Source organism: Pygocentrus nattereri, chromosome 8 (assembly GCF_015220715.1).
Source record: "Pygocentrus nattereri isolate fPygNat1 chromosome 8, fPygNat1.pri, whole genome shotgun sequence".
In the NCBI taxonomy this organism is placed as follows: Eukaryota; Metazoa; Chordata; class Actinopteri; order Characiformes; family Serrasalmidae; genus Pygocentrus; species Pygocentrus nattereri.
The window spans coordinates 27001084-27023393 of NC_051218.1; the positions used below are offsets into that span (position 1 = coordinate 27001084).

At 38.4% G+C, this 22310-nt stretch overlaps 1 protein-coding gene across 1 annotated transcript in view; it reads left to right on the plus strand.

Annotated features, from left to right (window-relative positions):
* LOC108430898 (teneurin-1) overlaps positions 1 to 22310 on the plus strand; it is a 283207-nt gene that overhangs the window by 176471 nt on the left and 84426 nt on the right. The window contains exons 10-11 of the mRNA XM_017703711.2: positions 1983 to 2177; positions 9611 to 9811. Of these exons, the coding sequence (XP_017559200.1) occupies positions 1983 to 2177; positions 9611 to 9811 (396 nt within the window). The remainder of the gene's footprint in view (positions 1 to 1982; positions 2178 to 9610; positions 9812 to 22310) is intronic.

Consider the following 22310-nt stretch of genomic DNA (forward strand, 5'->3'; position numbering starts at 1 on the left):
AATAGACGTTTCACACAGAGTTTCTCACAGCCTTTTTAGTTTCCATAATTTCAGTTCTAAAAGATTCTGCTAACTGTCCCACAGGTTTGTGCTGTTGTGAGTGAATAGCTAGACTTCTCCTCCTTTCCTGTCTAATAAAAATATTGAATAAAAGGCATGTATTGCCACCTAGTGTACAGGAGGTACCAAGTGTCCAGAGTTTAAGTCTTTGTTTCTAGTATTGGATTGATAATCACAGCAGCATAATAATTTAGTTAAAATCCCCCAGTACACATCATCAGTATCTGTGAATAGCTTTTAGGCATGCCTAATCTCTCAGCGCATTATTTAGCTGAAAAATGGGTAGTTCGATAGTTATTGCTATCATTTTATCAGCCAGGTTTAGTAACAAGGGATGCAAGGGCAGTTCATGTGTCAGATGGATTATTCTAAATGTCCGCTTTCATGCCATGTTCAGTGGTCTGGCAAGGGGATTTGGTTGCCACTCCACCACAGTGTTGACTGCATAAGTCTCAGGTGGTGTCAGGGCAAATTAAAACCACTGCGAGGATTAACATGTTTTTACTGAGTATGGAGATTAGCAGGCTACCAACAGATAGGGAGGCAGGTGGGGGAAAGAGAGAGAGATCAAGAGAAAGACAAAGACAGAGAGCCAGTCGGCATCCTCATTTGCATCAGTATTGATTAAATATGTCGCTTGCAGATCAGGGTACCAGACTCTGTGGCTGTGGTGGAATATCTTCATATTTGCCAGGAATAACTTCCTTTCGCTAGTCTCAGTGTGGAACAACAAGTGGCAGGTGCCACACCCCCCCGGGGGGTCTTTTTTATTAAGCAGGATGGAAGGTGGAAATGAACCTGGGCCCAGACGAAACAATTAGGATGCATATGAATCGGAAACACATTTGGCACTATCTATACAATGTAACTAAAGGCATGGGTTGCCATATCATGGTTTTTCTTGTTGCTGTTATGTTAGCTCACTGAAGGCAGATGGAGTCCAAATGATGGAGCACGATTAACGTAGCGCAGTTCCTGGGTTGCCAGATTGGAGCAGCCTATTTGAATTGAGCCCAGGGCCGACGAGAAGGTGATGGAACTGGCGTAAATGGAAATCGTAGCCAGCTGTGCTATGCTGCCCACATTTGTGTAGATGGAATGAGATCGGGATATGTGTAATCTGGTTTATATGTTCTCCTGATGTTATAGTTCAGTGCTTGCCATATGCTTATTTATCAGACTCCTTTTTTTCCTATGCCTTGGAAATTCCAGAGTGAGACAGATATATCCAGGAGTGCGGCATGAGTGCTGTGCTGATGCATACTGAGTGCATCCCTAGCTTGTCTGGATGAGGAGGAGCTAGCACACATTTTTTTTCTCTGTCATTAAGCTAGCAGGCGGCGAGTCACTGTCACTTGGGCTGCTTCATAAAAGAAGGAGCAGACTGACAAATGAGGATGTCTAAAAATCCTCACTTGCCTATTTGTAATACCAGAACAGTTGTTCGCTATTTGTGATAGCAGAACAGTTGTTAGTATCCTACATATGTTTGGGGAGGGCTTGACTCTCCACATTTAGCACAGTTATACTGCTATGCTTAAATGAAACTAAATCTTTTGTGAATGAGAAAAAAGCAAACAAGAAAAAAATAAACACATGCAGAAAAAAATAAAGAGACAGTGTCAGGGACTTTCCAGGAGACACTGTGTATTTATATGCAATGTCACTGCTAATGTATACATAATATCCCAGTTAATCCAGTGGGTTATCAAAAAACAGAGTTTTGGAAGGTAGGATTTTGTACAAGGAAAAATGTAAGCACCTTACATTGTTTGGCCTGACTTAGATGATGGATTAGCAGTTGTGCTAGCATTTGCATTTGTTTGTGGAAGTTAAGCTCTTAGCTCTGTGTTTTCTCTTTTTCTCTCTTTCTCTCTCTCTCGCACCTGTTCGGGCACCGCTGATGGGCTGCCATATTGCAGACACCTGCCCAGTGCTGTGCAGTGGCAATGGCGAGTATGAAAAGGGCCGGTGTGTGTGCCATGAAGGCTGGAAAGGGCCGGAGTGCAGCATACAAGAGGATCAGTGTGTGGACCCCACCTGCTCCAACCATGGAGAGTGTGTCCAGGGCATCTGTATCTGTATTCCCACCTACAAAGGCAACAACTGCGAGCAAGGTGAGGCTTCACTAAAACTGAAATGCTAACAGGGTGAAAGCTGATGGCCACCGTTATGTCATTTAGATCTTGTCACATGATGCCCTTTGTTATTAGTACCTTTGCAATTTTAGGTTAGCATTTTAGAGTATATTCCTTTAGCTTTTTCTCACAGCACTCTGGAGGAAGAGGTTGTACAACTGAAAAGTTTGGGCACCCTGGTCAAATTACATGTTTTACTTTCTCTACAGAGAACACACTCCTGGTTTGTGCAAAAGTAAAGGCACTTGTTGTGCTGTTTTTTTTTTCCATTGTTAAACTCAAAGCAAACAAATAAAAATTGTGCACTAAAATTTGCAACACAAAAAAGACACATTTAAATGTGTTCCCTGTGTACTTATTTTTTACTTAAACAACAAAATATGTAAATTGAGAAGGGGTATCCAAACCTTTGCTAATCACTGTTTGAGGTTTAAGTGAGATTTGGAATGATGAAAAAAAAAATGCATGCTTAAAAGATTCAGTGGGTGGGAAAATTTCTCAGATGCATCTTGATTCACTCTTAAAAGAATTTGAATCATTTCATAAAACACTATAATTGGATTTTTATGTAGGCTCTGCATTATCTCTGTAAAATATATATGCAGGCCGGCTTGGAGGAGGAAAGAAAATGCAGGGTGTCACTCATGTACATGTTTACAGACACAAATTGGCTGCACATTTAATGTATTTGAAATAAATGGCCCATAAATATTACAAGCATACCCTACATAGAAATGCAGCTTTGTTCAAATATTTACTGAAAGATCAAGTGTAAAGCGGCAGCATACAAAAATATACTGGAGGATTTCCAGACAGCAATATACCACACAATACTCAGCATTTTAGGTTAAGCTTAAGTGACCTGATGGTGCAAAATACTGTACTTTATCCCAAAGGTATCCCACAGGCATCTTTAGCAGGATTTGGAAAAAACAAAATCTCTAGTCATTATATTTGTTTTACTATACTATTTAAATGTAATTACATAATTATGCAGCGTTTTTCTGCAAAACAAGACTTGAATAAAAACTGCTTATAATGACAAGAACACTTTTTAGGTGAAATGACATTTTTTTTCACAGTGCATTTTTTTCAGGCATCAGACAGCTCTTCTGTCAAGATAAACTCCATTTCCTTTGCTTTTCCCTCTACACCTCTCTGTGAGACACTTTTGATCAACAGACTGTTTGTCCCCGTGCTTGCACAACAATTGGCTACTTCAGATCCAGAGGCCCCCAGGTTATTTTTCTCCCTTTGCATGCAGGGTCCTCAGACGCTTCCCGGCTCAAACACAAAATCAATGGATCGTCAGTGGAACACACCCGCTATCCGCAGGGATAATAGCTGGGTCTGTCTGAAACCTCGGTAACGGGTATAACCTTGAGTTGATGAGGCTGAGCTTCGATAAAAGCCAGGAGTATCAGACTAATTACACAGGCTAAATGGAATAGATTTACTGGGCTGTGCATACAGTAGGCAATGTAATGCAGAGAGCGCAGTTAATGTATCAGGCTAGATCCGTCGGCTGATTTTATTCACTACGGACGTACGCCAGTGTCCTGCCTTGTTAACTGGCTTCCTGGTGTAAAAGACTCTGCAAGCATTTTCATACCTCTTAAGCTCGTAAAAGATGGGAGGAGATTGCTATCAAGCCAGGTGGATTTGTGGAGAACAGTATGGACCATTTGCACTGCAAAAATGTAATTGTAAGTACAGCTGTGGCTGTTTCTAAAGTATCCTTGTATTTTGATTTCTTATTGTAGAGAATCAGTATTTATTTATTATAGGAGATACTTGTATCAGTGCATTAAGCGTTTCAGCAGTGCTAAATGATCCAGTCTTATAGAGTAGATTTACTGTCATCCAGGGACTCAGGATGTTTTAAGCTGGGGAGGCTGAAATTTTAAGCAGCATGTATGCGACACAATGCAAAATGATGTGCTCTTTTTCCATTTGAATTTTTTTGACTATTTACATTATGTGCTATAATAAGAACACAGAGAGCAATATTTGCCTCATTTTTCTGAATTGGGATTCAGGCTTAACTCTTTTTACTTTGATTGCCTTAATTTTGCTTATTTCATTAAAATAAATGATTGAAGATTCCATTTTGGAAACTTCAAAATGCTAGCCAGTACATGATTAGCAAATATAGATTTGAACAGTTGCACACATATAAAATCAAACAATTCAGTTAATCAAACAGTTAATTCAAACAAAACAAAGGTTTACCCCATTGCAGAAAAGAATACAATTCTTTGTGTTGCACACAGATTTTCAGTCTTTAAGACATACTTTGGGTGTGTCAGCAGTGACATGAAAACATGGAACAGCATTTTTTAATAAAGGTTTTTTAAATTAAATGTCTTCCCACTTCACTTTATAAGAAATCAAAAAGACCGTAAAAAAGCATTTTAAAAGTTGAAATTTAGGAGTTTGGGACAGCCACCTTCCAATAGAAAGTGATCTATATATGGTGTTTTTGTACATATTTAGCATATTCCTATCTTAATGCCTTTGGGTTTAAATAGATCATAACATAATCCTTGTAAAAATCTAAGATCGGAATGCTTATTTTTTTCTATCGGACTGCATTTTGAACTAATTCAGTAGAATCGTCCATATACATATAACTGACACATCAAACTACAAATTATAACCTCTCTCTGCTCTCTTTTTTTAGACAAACTTTATGGAAATGTACTAAGCAATGACCAATATGATTATTGATGTGTGGTTAAGTAATTGATTGTGTCACACCCAGCATCACACAGTGTAGATTTAACACTTGGCCACATATCAAGTGGAAGAAATAACAGTTGATAAAAAAATTTTTTCATAAGATGATTTATTATGTTAGATTACTGTTTAAAAGTAATATTAGGCTGTTTTGGGGGTCAGAACTAGCCCATACTTCTGCATACACTTTCAATCCTGCTTTTGTTTTAGTGACGCGCCCCAAAGCTCCCAACAGTGGGTGCTCCACCCTCATCACTCCTACCTCCCACGTCCATGATGCCATTGAGTCATCAAACCAGTACACATAATTACTCAATAGAGGACTTGCTAGAAGTATCCCAACATCTGTGCTGGCAGGTTGGCAAAATTCAATATCATGTTTCCCGGTTTGAGGTGACATTTTAAGTTTAACTAATAAACTCTGAATACTGATGCTCTGTAGTGATGATTAAGAAGTTTGCTTAAAACAATGTACTCTGCTACAGATTACTGATGGCCTGTTTACCCTGATTACCTAATCATAGCTTAATCAAAAGGATTTGACATCAATAATTTTAATTTCAGTAACTTTTATATCGCTGTTGTTGGAACAAAACCTTGTATCTCCAAAATGGTAACTTTACAGGAGAAGGAAAAACCTACTTTAATGTAAGTTAATGGAGCCAGAAAGTCATTTTGGGCTGTTTCTTCTGGTCTGTCCTTCATGAAATTTACACACAGTATAAAGAACAAAAGGCATTTTCAAATTATGTCAAAAACTGAAAAATGGTTTTGTTCCGGCAACAACGATATGATTACGAAACAGTCATGAACCCACACCAGCAGGATTTTACATATGTTGCAGTCCCAAATAAAAGACCAAAACATCTTAAATAAACACACAGTGCTCCTCCCAATTCTGTTCAACATAGGTTTATGACTGATATGGGAACTGTTTACTTAGTTAGAGTAACAAGACTTCAGGTGGGCTGTGAAGGAACAAAGCGAAAAACAGCACTAGGGCTGCTATGAAAAAGTAGTACTTCACATCAGTCACACTGTGTCCTTCTGTTTTTTTTTTTTTTTATGTAATCCTGCTTGTAATCAATCTATTTTTACAACATATTGTTAGTACAATAGCTGTTCTTTTTTGTCATTGTCACTAAATACAATCACATTTTTTGATTATGTAATGCTTCTGTTACTTCCCAACTTTGTCTATGCTAAAAGAATGTTCTTTAAACCTGCTGCAGCTTGTTTTGATCAACCTATTATGTTCTGTTGTTATTATGCTCTGCATTAAGGCGTCTTTCAACTTGATACAACTCAGTGTGCTGTATTCAAAGTTAGCAACTTAAGTTGGACACTTAAGTTCAAGTTATTTTTATTCAGATTCACTCTACGCAGGTACTTCTATTCACATTCAGAATATTCAAATTGCCTGCATGCAGTTCACGCCTCCAAGGTTGCCAGGTTTTTTTCATGTGCAGAGCTCTCCAGGCACGCACATTTTATTGCCAACTGAACACCTCCCTTTAAAACCATCACTTGCCTTTAAACTGAAAGAAATCTGCCAATAGAAAATGCCAAATGAAAGCAGATTGCACTTTATGGGTGAAATATGCTGTCAGCTGCAATGTGATGTGGCCTACAAGCATGAGAGACAGCCAAACAAAATAAAATAATAAAATACAATGACACTGGTAAGATAATTATTAATAATAAACGTTGTATAATAGCCTCCAATTTTCATTCTTAAATATCATGTTCAAAACGTTGATTTAACAGTATTGAAGGATGATTAGGCACTTGTATCATGTTTATATTATATTTATCTTTATATATTTTCATTTTTTTGAGCCTAGGCATGTGCTAGAGTGATTTTTCAAAAAATCTACTGCTCCTGATGTATTTGTCCACTCACACTATATCTCTGAGTAAAAAGAGAATATCATTGGTTTAAATATGTAATTGGGTTTTAAACAGTAACATTAAAAGTACAATAAAATACAATACACTGCACATTTTCACTCACTTGAATGCAACTCAAAGAAATTACATGACATAATTACTTAATATAATAGATCCCCCAATAATAAGACAAGAAGAACAAATTATAAAAAGATTAGATTTTCTTGAGCATTATAAAAGACCTTTGCAAATGTAATGTATTTTTAATGATTTTTACTGTTTATTCACATTGTGTGTAGTTAAATGCCTCATGTTCAAAAAATGTTATAATAGTTAGAGATGCACTGATATTGGAATTCTGGGCCAATGCATGATAGCATCATTTTACATGTATATATCTGTGTATTATGGGCATCCAAAGTTGCCTACTGTACAGCGTCCAAAGTTTCGAAATAATTTTTTTAATGGAGGTAACTTAAAACTGTGTTCTTGTAATACTTACCTTAATGACAGAAAGGCATGGACTCCCATGAATGCAACCAGTACTTTTAGTTAGCCATGAGACTCTTTGCTGGCTTTAGGTCCTGTTCTGGTGCTTACTGTGAATGTAATTTAAAGGTTAACTCTTATTTACACAGATATAACCAAAATTATGACTGTAATCTATAGTGTCCATATGCCTGCGCGACACGTGTGCGTCTGAAGGGGAGTCAGGGTTCATCACAACACTGGCACTGTTCAATTCCTCAGTGTGTCACACCACGCCACCCAGAATTTTGCCATTACTACATTCAATTAAAGCCATATTGAAACCACAGAAAACCACAACAGAACACATGTGGCATGAGATTTATACAAAGGCAACTAGTATTGTAGGTAAACAGATAGATGCTAAGAATAAATTACCTCAGCTAACATTACTATCTTAGACTTTTTTAGCTCTTTAACCTCAGTAACAACAAGTTTGTGAAGAGGTAATAAACTGATATCAAGCTTAGGAAGTGATGCTGAAGGCTATATTTCACTGAGTTTATATAAGTACTGTGTAAAAATGAGCTTGAACCTACTATTATTGGCTCTTCTTGCTGGTGCCTCAGGTGCCAGAATGTTACTGCTGGACCATTTATGGTGGAATGAGAAAATTTGAAAAAGAACCTAGCAAATAAGAAGCCAACTTCAGCTTCATAGTTTTAATACAGATAGTGTTTTTTATAGGGAGATTTACGCTATCAACACATCCTACCTATAGTTTTATGTACAGAACTACTTACCTAAGTAGCTGTGGGTTCTGCCTATGCATACAGTGCTGGGGGAGACTTTTCAGCTGCTCTGCTGTCGCACAGCCAGCAGCTTAAATGTTAATGTCTTCCTGCATGCAATCATTAAATATCAGTTTGAAATGTCAAACAAATCTAAGTGTCAGCCCAGTGCCAATGATGTTTAAAAAAGCAAATATAGGCCAATACCTATATGATTCCAATGTTGTGTATTCCTAATAGCAATAAGCACAGCTGGTGCACAACTGTCATTTTTTAAATAGTAATCATAACAATCATTCATATTTTATATATTAAGCATATCTGTGCTTAGATTTCACCAAAAAATAAAAGATAAACATAAATCCTTAACTGTAGACTGCACATTGATTGATAGTGACAGATGTCTGACTTTTAATCTAACCTATGAGAGATTGGATAGAGGAGAAGTCACTTTCAACCAGGAGAAACTGTGGCAATCATGGCTATGGCAGGTGACAAATCATTTAAGCAACATTTGTGTTTGTTGGCTAATTTAGAGCAACTAATAAATTATGCAAAAAGAGTGTAATGTATTTGCAAACTCTAACTGGCAACATCAAACAAGTGACAATAGAGAGAGAGAGAGAGTGAGAGAGAGAGAGAGAGAGAGAGAGAGAGAGAGAGAGAGAGAGAGAGAGAGAGAGAGAGAGAGAGAGATCTCAACAAGCTGCCTTCCAAAGCTCAATTTCACTTGTGTGAAGTGGGCACCACAGACTGGATTTTCTTAAAAAAGTGGTAGGTCAGAGGCTGCACATTACAGTGATTTTCAGTGTAGTTTTTTCAGAGTCGTTTTTAGACACATTTCTTAAAATGCTACCTAAATTACTCTCCGAAAGTCAGTCAAGCTTATAAAGGGAGATTTGCTTGAAAGAAGCCCCAAATATTCCGTTGTAACTCCTGTTAGGATGAAGTAATCGGGGGCCAAAAAAAATACACTACATACCTTGACGTAAGTGTAATCGATTACATTACATGCAATGCTGGAAGTGATGTTTTCTGCCAGACACATGAAGGGGTACAGGGGTATGCACTCGGAAGTTGCAAACAGAGGTTAAATATTGTAAAGGCTGTCCAACACCTACCTCACCGCTCCAACACAGGTGCTTGTTCAAAGCTCCATATACTGAGCAGCACATTGTTTGGTTCAGATTGTTTTGTCTTAGCGAAAGTTATTGCAGAATATTTGGGGCCTCTTTCGAATGAATATCCCCATAGCTTGAAACAGGAACAGGAAAGACATCTACAGCCCCTTAAAACTGCACCTAAGCAAATCTTACATATGCAACTTTACAAGTCTAACATGGCATGGCAACAGGGACTTCATGTGTACTGGAACAGAATGTTATCATGGATGTAATTCTTGGTATCTGTCTGTATGGCAAAAGCTGAAAATCAATTTTGTTGCAATTTTGTGACCTCAGCACTCTACATTCTGTCCAACAATAATGGTAATGATCCTTTCTTCTCATTTATTCCTGTCTTTAGTGGACTGCCTGGACCCCCAGTGTGCAGGACATGGTGTGTGTGTGAAAGGCGAGTGCCTGTGCTCACCAGGCTGGGGTGGCACAAGTTGTGAGAGCCCATTGCCTGCATGCCAGGACCAGTGCTCCGGCCACGGCACTTACATGTCTGAGAGCGGAACCTGTGTCTGCGAACCCAACTGGACTGGTTCAGACTGCTACATAGGTAAGGCAAGGCTATTGATTATGATGAGTATAGTACAGCTTATTAGGCACACCTACAATGTATCTACACTCATTTGCCATTGATTTGAGAGTGGATGCAAGATAATGCTATCCCTTCAGGAAAAATCAAAGATGAGTCCCACCCTCCTTGTCAGATAGCCATTCCTCTTATCAGTCCCCTTTGGAAACATGTGAAATCACTTAATACATTTTTTCTATGAGATAAAAGATATGTGAGACTTACACACTACTGTAGTTTGTGTTAAAAAAAGAGCAAGTTATAAATCAGACAAACATACACCTACAGAAGAGGTGATAATGTTGAATCCCACACTTTCACTTTTCATTGGTTGTGCTGTGGAGTGTTTGGTACAGAGCACACAGCTGCCATCAGGATTCTAAGGTTGCTGTTTTTCCCCCAAAATGAGGCGTCTAGTAAGCAGCTTTTAGACAGATTCTTGGCTAGAGATTGGTGGACCTGGCAACCTTTCCTGCCATAGAAAACAAGTAAACAAATGCAGAAAGATCTGTGGATACTATAGACACCAACATGTGTGTAGGATGTATATTGCACTGGTATAAGTGTATCAGGTGCAGCAGCGTTGCTCACAACACCTTACTTGTTGCAACACCTCACTGTTACTGCTGGGTTCAGAATAGTCCACCAACCAGAATCCAGAACTGACCACTGATGAAACAAGGTGATTTATAGCCTCAAACTGAACACCTACAAGGTGTACCAAGGGGACAAAAACTCCATGGCTTGAAATACCCAACACTCATTTTTAATCCAAATTGCCTAGCATACACAGCAAAACAAATAACAGCTTTGACCTCTCTGTCTTGGTAGGCGTGTGTAATGAAGTGTCTAATGAAAACTACACAGTATTTCAGAATCCCAACACTGTGCCTGATGTGTACCATTGCAACACATGTTGACATGCTGCTGTCATGCATTTGAGAATGAAACCTTTCAATCTTCAAAAGCAAATCTGAAAAAATGAATTTGTGTGGGCACAAACAAGCAACTCTTGGGAATGGGAAATCTGTAATTTTGTCAATTCTAAAAAGTATTACCTTAAAAAAAACATTTTGGGAAATTTGGGAAAAAAGACAATATAGGACTGGTAGGCTGTAAAAACTGCACAATTTGGACACAGTTACCTAGGGAGGAAAGGTTACTTGGTCCTAAGTGCAGTGTCAGCCACTGTGGAGCACTCCAGCCAGAGGTTAAGGGCCTTTTTCATGGCTTCAAATAGCACCAGAACCCTGCTGCCTGTATTCCACCCCCCAACAATATTCTACTAGCCAACAATTTTCCGAGCCAACAACTTTGCCTGCACTTCCACAAATGTCTTACTGAGCTGCTGCCTATGATGATAGTGAATGTGTTTGCATACACTCAATAATCTAATCATAATCGGATTTCTGCAGTTATCATCATTCAGATCATGTTAACAGCATACTCTGATTTCTTAGATTGGAGTAAGGTCTAGAAATCTGACTAAGAAATCTGACCAAGAGAGCTGGATTTTAGCTCAGTAATCAGATTTCTCATTGCATGTAAACTTTTACTCTGATTTCTTTTGTGTCCATTTTTGTCCATTTTTGTGAATCAGTTGTAGCCACGCAACACACACTAACTCGCCACCACTACTTCAATGTCCTTGCAGTGCTAAGAATGTTCCACTACCCAAATTATACCTGCTGTGTGTTGCTCTCTGGGTGTCCCGACTATTGAAAAGCAGGGGATTAAAAAGGGGTTCAGAGAAACAGATGCACTACATTCTGTAATTGTAGAACTACAAATTGCTCATATATGCTAAATGGACCTGATATGGAGTGTCAATACAAGAAGGTGTACTAAATGAAGTGGCCGGTGTAATTTATCATGATAACGCTGATCTATCATCATATTGGCTGATATGATTTATTGTTGTATTTACTTGTGGAGAGAGTTTACTTGTATGTTGACGGTGTTTGGGTTTTTTGCGTTGCTATGCGGCATCTCAGTTAATTGTTTATCATCATATCTATGTGGGAGTGATGTGTGTAAACAGAGGTTGTATGTGTGCCAGAGTGTCGCGGGGTGTTGTTTGGCTTAGACGAGTGGGAGTGAGCTTATGTTCTGCAGAGTGAGTTTGTGCGTGAATAGTGAAAGGAGGTTTGTGGCTGTTGCATGTGTCTGTGCAAGCACTGATGCGACTGAAGACGCTGTTTTCAGAGATGTGTTAATGGCACCTCAGATGAAGTGTCTCAAGTACATCTGACCACTAGAAAATGGAATACTCAGCGCCCCCTCCCTTTTGCACTCATTCGCTTTCTTTCTCTCTTTTGCTTTGCCCTCATCTTCCACTCATACTGGGTGTAAATTAGTTTTTTTTTCTTTTTTCTCCAGGCCTTTTGTTCTGTCTCCATTTCCTCTTTTCTGATCTTTCATGTCTCTTTAAAGCTAGGCTTAGTGTAATGCTAGATATAGATTATTTAGGATTTTTTTGGTCCCCACTCCATTTGGATTAGCACTAGAAAAAATAAGTTAATATTTACTCATGGAGAGCTATTAGTCTCATTTTGCTATTTAAATGTTTTTATTTTTATGTGAATAATTACTACATGAGGAATTGCATTTACATTCTATGTAGTAAAGTCTGCGCTTTCGATTTCCCTTTGTTTTTTATTTGAGGGGCATTTTTCTTTACACAAAACAAGGCCATACTCACAACAATAACTTTTCATCAAATTCAATTTATAATAAAAAATGCAATGTTTTTTTCAGTGTTTTCAGGTGGCATGAATTGAGTATTTAGAAGCTGCATTTTCAACAGAATAATTCATGTTAAATTATATAAAATTTAGTTCTGACAACACAGTTTGATTGGTTGAGCGGTGTTGTTTTTTTCTCACTGTAACTGAGCACCGGGTGCAAAGTGATGACTCATTTTATGTTACAGCCAACCCTTACTATGCTTCAGCTTTAGCACATACAAAACAGATAACTATATCTGAAATGGTAAGAATATGGATACATTAGATAAGCTCTCTAAGATAATATTTAGGTTTGTGCACTCAAGGTAAGATACCAGAACTCGAATACTGAAATCTCTATTTGGATGCTCAATATATTTCATCATGGGAAGACAGTGAAAATGTAGAGGCTAACGATTCGGATAAATACTGATTTTATGTTTTAAAATGTGACAATTCTGCTCATATTTGTGAGTACTGTCCTACTATGAAATGTGTGCCTGAATGTGAACACATTACCAAAAAAAACTATTGTTGCATGTAACTGAGAAGGCAGTTAGTTAGCCTTTCTCAAATAGTCCAGAAATAATGAAAATATATGTCCCTGACAAACACACTGGCACATCATCCCCTTTACGCCACCTAGAAAATGACAAGTCTCCATCAGCATGCGAAATTGTAACAGTTATTGTCAGCTTATTAGCTCATCTGAAGAGGCAGCTTCTGTTACTCATCCAACACCAAAACCTACTGATTTCCCATGGCAATTTTTTGGCCTACAGTGCTTTCAGCTAAGCCTACTGCCATATACTAATTTTGGCCAAAGTCCATTTTTGTTATTGTTGTTGTTGGATTTTTCTATCCTGAATTTACTCTCAAATAATGCTTGAAGTTGCGTGTTTTTCAGATAATATCACAGCTGACCATAGGCATGAGCTAAAGGCTGTTTACTTTTGTTTGCTTACAGCATGCGTATTAGCAGCAGTGTGGGGTAAATGTGGTATATTATGAGAGAAGTCTTAATCATAATATGGCACTTCCATCACCATATTTTCCTAATGAGAGTGTATGCTTTGGCTGGAACAACACTTTTCTTTCCTCTTCATCCACACACGCACATTCTCAGCACAATGGTGTTGATTCATCTTCATTCCATCTGTTCATATTATTTGTTCCAGATCACTGTAGGCCTATTGTTGTTCTTTTTAGCATCGTGTAAATCTCAAGAACCTTCATCCCTTCTGCGATTGTCACTTCTGTAACTGGTGATGTCAGTGATGGTCATATTCTATTCTATTCAATTCTGTTCTATTCTGTTTATTTGTCTGTCTGTCTGTCTGTCTATATACAGTATCTCCCGCCACATTTTTGGTGCTCATTGCTAAGCTATTTAAAGTAGCTTTTTGTATGCTGAAAAGCCTGATTTATTTTTTTTCCTTCCAAATTGTTTGATATCTATCTTGTAGACAGCGCTCAACTTTTATATATATATATATATATATATATATATATATATATATATATATATATATATATAAACTTTTATATCACTTTAGCTTCATTTGGCCCAATAATTATGCTTTCTGAAATGTGGGACAGTGAATAACAAAAGCACTAAAATGATCATCTCCATGGCCAGAAATACCCAGACCTCATCTTTAATCCAAATTGCCTAGAGTATTCACAGCAAAAGAAATAACAAGTCTGACTTCAGTGTCCCAGTTTTTTTATGTCCATGTGTATTTATATACAGCAAGACCTGCTGCTGACCAGGGTAAATAGGGATAAAGTAGCCATCAAAACATCAGAGACAGTGGTGCAGGTGAGCGGAGTGTTTATTTAAAGCTTAGATGAAAAACACTGACCTGTAAAAAGAAAATAGCTTTGATGGCGAAAGTATCTGGTCATACAGAAACATGAAGTAAACAACAACACCAGGAGGCTTTGCCTACATGTGTTCCATGCTTCTTCCACTGTTCTCCTTTATCCCTGTCCTCGCTCATGCCTCATCCCCACATATCTAGAGATTTGTGAGAAGACATTTTTCTCCACTGTTTTTCTCACACCAACATTTTTGAAAGACTCTCCATTCAGGTGAAAGCACAAAAACAAAAACCCTGTCCAGGAGGAGGCAGTAACATGTCATAAAATGTAGAAGTAAATGCCTGGAGATCATTATGAATGGACTGTGTACTATATTATTTTAACGTTGTTTTAGTATTAGATGTTTTTTATTTATTAAATCTAACATCTATTGCATATGTTTTATTGCAGGTATTTGCCAGCTAGTTACTTTAGGTAAAAGGTGTCGGCTTATGTGGTCCACTCTTATAAAAGATGATTTTGGTGCAGTTTTTTGCAGTAAACAGTCGTATAAGGCTGTGATACGGGGGATCCGGTCTAATACAGCTTTCCAATAAACTCTGCACAATAATTATGTTGTACTGCCAATTTGTTTCTCATATTCTGTTTTTTTATTAGACTTAATGACAAACAGTAATCTGTTTGTAATGCAACATTACCACACCTGGACTGGCACCTATATAGGGCATTTGCAAATATATATTGACTCCTCCATCTCACCCGACAGATGATACTACACCATCAGAGACTTGCTTTCTGCTCTCTGTCTCTCTCACTCACTACCTCCCTCCCTCTTTCTCTGTCTTTTTTGTTTTCCTTTGTGTGAAAGGCTCTTTAGCTGTTTAACTATCAAAGAATATAAAAATACAGTTCTGTATGAAGTAATTAGTGTGATTACAAGTACACACAATAAAGAAAATAAATCAAGACAACAGAAATGTTCTACATGGGTATATTGTCTGTTGAAATTGATATTAAGAGTTAATGTTAGCTACCATTAAAGGAGCTAATGTATGTACAGTAGGACTCTTACTAAAATTACATTATTTATTAAGTAGTGTATGTGTTATTTTGATCCTTAATTAAGTAATTTGTTTAAAGCCAAACCAACCAAATAGATGTAATTAAACAATAACACATTCTGCAGAATCTTTTAGAGATCCTAAACTATTTTGTTAGAAAAAACTAGCAAATTAGGAAGCCTCATATAATCAAGACGTACATGTAACTTAGTGCAAATTTTGTTCTTTCTTTGTTTTCTTTATGTGGACAGGAGGCCAAAATGCACACTCTTATAAACATTGTTTCTTCAAGGGTTCTTCAGTAGAGATGTAAATCAAGAAAATGTTCTTCATATTGATGGAGACCATGCTGAAGATGGTTCTATATAGCACCTTTTTGAAAAGGGTTCTATATAGCACCAAAAAAACAGTTCTACTATAGTTATGATGTCAAGCTGGTAAAAATAGAAGAACCTTTTTTGGTACTATACAGAACCGTTTTCAAAAAGAGTCTATATATATCCATCGACAGCACTTTCTCCATTAATCCGAATAACTATTTTATGATGCAAAGAACCATTTAAACTGACAGTTCTTTGCATGTTAATGGTTCTATGTAGAATCATTTTCTTTACTGAAGCACCCCTGAAGAACCACACTTCTTTAAATGCAGAGAACAAACTTACAAATTCAGAAACATCCGTATTTGTGTGGATGAGGCCTTAGTCTCTTTTCAAAAAGCTGTGTTCTCAGTGGGCAAACAACAAGCCTGACCTAATTACAACTTCTAAATGATCTGCACCTGTGACTCATCATCCCTGCAAATGCGTGGCTCAAGTCCTAATTCTGCCACAGCATACAGTGGCGGAGCATCGGTTCTCATTTATTTGGCCCAGCTTGCTAGACATTTTGTCAATAGTAAAACATTGGCATGTGCTGCATATTTATAAAGCTTGTTCACACTCGCATCTTCTGATATATCAATAGGTGCATGCAAGTGGCATTAGAATTCATCACAAGCATTCGGCAGGGGAGAGAAGACACAGCAGTCCGTTCTCTAGGTGTGGGAAAGCTCAACTAATTGGGTGAACTAGTGGGGCCTCGTTTTGGGAACAGTATTAGAAGAGGCCATCAGGAGACTCCTGAGATAGACAGAGGAACAGGGACTAAAGGACTGTGAGACAGAGAGAGAGAGAACATGAGAGAAAGTGAGAAGGAGAAAGTGGGCGTCCTCATTTGCATCAGTACTGATTAAATACCTTCCCTCCAGAGAGCGTGCATATGCCACCAAAGATTTTTTATATTGGTTTGAGTGTGGCGGCTTTCTCGGTTAATCCAAGCTTCTTGTTAAGACGTTTTATCTCCTGCATCGGAGTATTTGGGATGTTAACCCCTTTAGACGTCTAGAGTCTAAAGGTAATAGTATTCAAATGTAATCACACAATCACTTGTTTAATTGCATGGTAAATGCACCAGTTAGCACTTCCACCCTTTTTTCATTTAATATATCCAGTGCATATATCCACTTAAAACGTAAATTATTTTAAAATTCTTCTCTGAAATATAAACAAAAAAGCATAGATGTATTCATAGACATGAAAACAGACATGTTTCTTTCAATAATGTAATGCCCCAGCATTGTTTGCAGAGAAGCAGCACCATGTCATGATGCTCCCTCTTCACTGTGAGAATGGTGTTCTTGGTATCATCATCCCAACCTTCTTTCTCCCAACTTGATGAGCTGTATTCCAGGGAGCTCTATTTTTAATTAATCTGACCAAAGTTCAATGTTCTAGAAGAGTACTGATTTGTCTAAATGCTTGAGGACAAATTTTAAGCATGCATCTCTTTGCTCCTTTTTAGCAGAGGAGTTTTGTATGGAGTCTAGGAACGGAAGAGATTGTGGTAGGGTTCATTGCTTATTGTTCCCTATGTGACTGTTGTTCCTGCTATTTAGGTTGTCTTACAACTCTTTTTGAGTGACTGCTGGCTTCACTCTTATGTTCCTTATCATTAGTCTGAGACGTTGTTGTGAAATCTTGGTGCATGGTGCACCTGTCCAGATTATTTCAGGTCCCATGAACTTTCTACTTGGATAGTATTGAGTCAGTTATACTGAGAGTAATGTTTAAGATTTTTCCAATGACTTTATAGCTTTTTTCATTTAAGTGTTGTTTAGGCATTTTGCCCAAAACTTTGTGAAACTGCTTAACCTACACAGTGATTACTACTTGGTTTGTGACATCTTCTCAACCCATGGTAATGTCTTTTATAATATTTATTTACACTTACAATTACACACATCTTTCTGCAAATACATTAGTTGTGTAAATTTTAAGTGTATACACACACCCCCATGTTTTCTAAACCGCTTATCCTTCTGGTTGACGTGGATATACAGTAGAAGTAAATTAAATAAAAACAAAAGTGTTTGAATAATTGTTTCCTCTCGTTGTGTCCCTCACATTTTTTTTTCATTAATTTATTTTTTAATCCTGTTTTCCTGTCTTCCAATGTTCCAATGGTCAAATACCTCTTGCTATGTAGCTCTCTCTATTACACAAAGCAGGGAGGGTGCAGGCTAGTACATGCTTCTTCTGAGGCACATGAAGCCAGCCACCTGTCTTTTTGAACTTCCATTAATACAACATTATTGTTTGGCTCAGCACACATGGAGAACACTGTCTGCCAATGTTGTTAAGGCCCACACTGAGTGGAACGCAAGACCAGTTACACTTTCTAGGACACCTGACCACAGATGACTGTGGCATCACTAGGAATTGAACCTGTGTACATTTGACAATGGGGCAATGCTTTGATGGTTGCAAAACATCTTTATTATCTAAAGAAGGAGATTATATTGTATGATTTGAAAGTTTATAATTCACGCTTTTCATGAGTAAGATATATTATTGTATGTGTTTATTATCATCAGCAATAACCATGACTTTTTAAAGATGTGTTTTCTGAGCCTTCAATGAGTTGTGCTGGTTAGAGTGAGATTCTTCTCCCCATGCCACAGATGGCAACAGATTGTAGAATTTGACTGTGTGCTTTTTTTGGCTTAATTTATTGTGCTGTTGATTTAAGTGCTACTACTCTGTTATTATTAAAGTGTACCACTGGCCTAATGTAGCCCCCTGCTTTCATCAGCAAGAGCCTTTTGTAGACTGAAGGGTTGTGTCATAATTGCGTTTCGTTTCATCCTGCCTCTCCTTGCACTCGAGTGCAGTGCAGTGTGAGCACTGGTGATTTTTTTGTTCTTGTTGTTCATGTTGTTTTATTTTCCTCCCACATTACAATTTTTCCTATTTTCCTTTCCTACTCCCATGGAACATTTGCTTCCCTTTTGTTGCTTTTACACAATAGCATTGACCTGCTTGATGAATGAAAATCAAAAGTACTCTATAAATATTTTTTGTGGCTAGTACTGATTTTTATGAGTTAAAAATTCAGATAACCAATGATATCAGCTAAAATAATTTAATATAGTCGAACAATAAACAGGCTTAAACATTACTTCAGTAGCTAATATATTTATCTGTCACAGTAGAATTTTTCACAGTAAAACAATATCATATTGTTTTCATGCTAAAGAGCATGTTTGAAATTACTTTTGTGTTTTTGTCACAGTCCCAGATCAAGAGGCAAATTTCATTGATTTCTACATGAAAAACCCACATCCTAAATCCATAAAAATTAGGGCACGTGTACATTTTTCCAGTTTGTGTTAAACTCAGAAACATAAATTAGAAATTGTACACTTAAATTTGCAAAAGAGGATGTGCTTGTTTATTTTCAATTAGAAAATTGGTAGAAGATGTATTCAAACTTTTAAATATGACTGTATTCTAAGCATGATGTTCTGTTCTCAAATTTTACTGGTTCACCCTGAATTGCAGTGTCCACTGTCGGCTCAGTAGACTCTAAAGAGTGAACAGATGTCACATTTTTCATATTTTCACCATAAGATGTCGGTGCTTTTTCAGTGGAATTATTGTTACTGATAGCATCTGCAAGCCCAAGCATTTCCATAAATGAACGACTGAGTGCTTGTCACAGCGTGCTGCTCCTCTTAACCTGAGATTTATGAGGTTTGTTTAAGATACTTGGACTTCATTCCTAACGGTCAGACAAAAGTATCTGCTAACACCATAGCCTTCGTCCTCCTCGACTCTACGCCAAAGCTCTGAATCTGCTGGGGCAGGCTATTAATCACATCATCATCCTCCTCAGATTCATAATGCTAAGTCTTGTTTAAGCCTATGCTAATATAATTCTAATGAAGCTTAGACGCTGAGCCTCTGCCATTTCAATGCGCTTCCTTAAGTGCAGAGTACATTTGAATTGAAGTAGCTCCAGCAGTCCGGTGAGGGGGTTGGGTAAGAGGACTTTTCAGGCCTTCAGCAATTCTCACCCCCCCACCCCCACCCCACTCCACTCCACCACCACACAACCGTCTCTCTTTTGGGAAAAGGACACTGTGAGTGTGGAATATATTCTGTTTTACTGAAATGTAAAAAATACAGCTGGTATAGAGAAGAGAAAGTGAAACTGAACGGTCTTTGCTAGAATTTATCACTGAACACATGCATAAAGGTCTGTTTTCACAAATATGGCTTTTTTGCGTGAATGCATTCTATTTCTTTTCTGTTCCTTTGTGGCCACTTTCATATGAGGCTGTTTTCACATGTGGTCCTAAATCATGGCCGTATGACTGTAATTAGAATGGTCAGTTCAGAATTCATCACAGTGTTGGAAATGTTCCCCTAATGACAGTTCCCTGCATTAGAAAATGGGTAGCACTAATGAACACTGGAGAACAGAATTTGTTATTCAAATAAACAATTTCATACAATAATGAAGCACTGGCTTGCTACTGTTGTCACAATCTGTGAAGCAGCATAGCACTTTATGAGTACTCCATTTATACTGGGGTACATTGTTTATACACTGCAGTGCATTTTGGTTTGTATGATTGCTCTGTTTTTTTACATGATACTTCACTATGCCTGGCTATCAACCAGTGTCAGCAGCATGTTATTATCAGTGTGTACTATTAAATGTACATGTAGGTCCTTTGTGGGCTGTGATGTGTTCACATTAATAATGCATATTGGTCACTTACAAACGTGAACCGTGAAAGATGTAAAATCACATCTGAGTAAAAAGGGAAATTGAGCAATAAGGTTTATAATAGTACTGGGGATACACCAGTTTATTCAATAAACTGATTGAATTATTTCTTAAGATATTAGTTCTGCCACCACCCTCATTCCACTATGCTGCAAATAAGTGCACATAACACAAAACATGGTTATCCCTTTTAGCTGAGTCAGGGGGCTTTCTTTCAGCCACTTTTAAGTGAAAATGCATTTAGGTCTATAAATATTTGGACATTGACAAAGTTGTTATTTTAGCTGTGTACTGCAAATTATTGGATTTGAAATTATACACTGCTCAAAAAATTAAAAGGAACACTCAAATAACACATCCTAGATCTGAATGAATGAAATATTCTCATTGAATACTTTGTTCTATACAAAGTTGAATGTGCTGATAACAAAATCACACAAAAATCAATGAAAATCAGATTTATTAACCAATGGAGGCCTGGATTTGGAGTCACACACAGAATTATAGTGGAAAAACACACTACAGGCTGATCCAACTTTGATGTAATGTCCTTAAAACAAGTCAAAATGAGGCTCAGTATTGTGTGTGGCCTCCACGTGCCTGTATGACCTCCCTACAACGCCTGGGCATGCTCCTGATGAGGTGGCGGATGGTCTCCTGAGGGATCTCCTCTAAGACCTGGACTAAAGCATCCGCCAACTCCTGGACAGTCTGTGGTGCAACGTGACGTTGGTGGATGGAGTGAGACATGATGTCCCAGATGTGCTCAATCGGATTCAGGTCTGGGGAACGGGCAGGCCAGTCCATAGCTTCAATGCCTTCATCTTGCAGGAACTGCTGACACACTCCAGCCACATGAGGTCTTAGCATTGTCCTGCATTAGGAGGAACCCAGGGCCAACCGCACCACCATATGGTCTCACAAGGGGTCTGAGGATCTCATCTCGGTACCGAATGGCAATCAGGCTACCTCTAGCGAGCACATGAAGGGTTGTGCGGCCCTCCAAAGAAATGCCACCCCACACCATTACTGAACCTGCTTTCATCTGTGAAGAGCACAGGGCGCCAGTGGTGAATTTGCCAATCCTGGTGTTCTCTGGCAAATGCCAAGCGTCCTGCACGGTGTTGGGCTGTGAGCACAACCCCCATCTGTGGACGTCGGGCCCTCATACCGTCCTCATGGAGTCGGTTTCTAACCGTTTGTGCAGACACATGCACATTTGTGGCCTGCTAGAGGTCATTTTGCAGGGCTCTGGCAGTGCTCCTCCTGTTCCTCCTTGCACAAAGGCAGAGGTAGCGGTCCTGCTGCTGGGTTGTTGCCCTCCTACGGCCTCCTCCACGTCTCCTGGTGTACTGGCCTGTCTCCTTGTAGCGCCTCCAGCCTCTGGACACTACGCTGACAGACACAGCAAACCTTCTTGCCACAGCTCGCATTGATGTGCCATCCTGGATGAGCTGCACTACCTGAGCCACTTGTGTGGGTTGTAGAGTCCGTCTCATGCTACCACGAGTGCGAAAGCACCACCAACATTCAAAAGTGACCAAAACATCAGCCAGAAAGCAGAAAGGTACTGAGAAGTGGTCTGTGGTCCCCACCTGCAGAACCACTCCTTTATTGAGTGTGTCTTGCTAATTGCCAATAATTTCCACCTGTTGTCTATTCCACTTGCACAACAGCATGTGAAATTGATTGTCACTCAGTGTTGCTTCCTAAGTGGACAGTTTGATTTCACAGAAGTTTGATTTACTTGGAGTT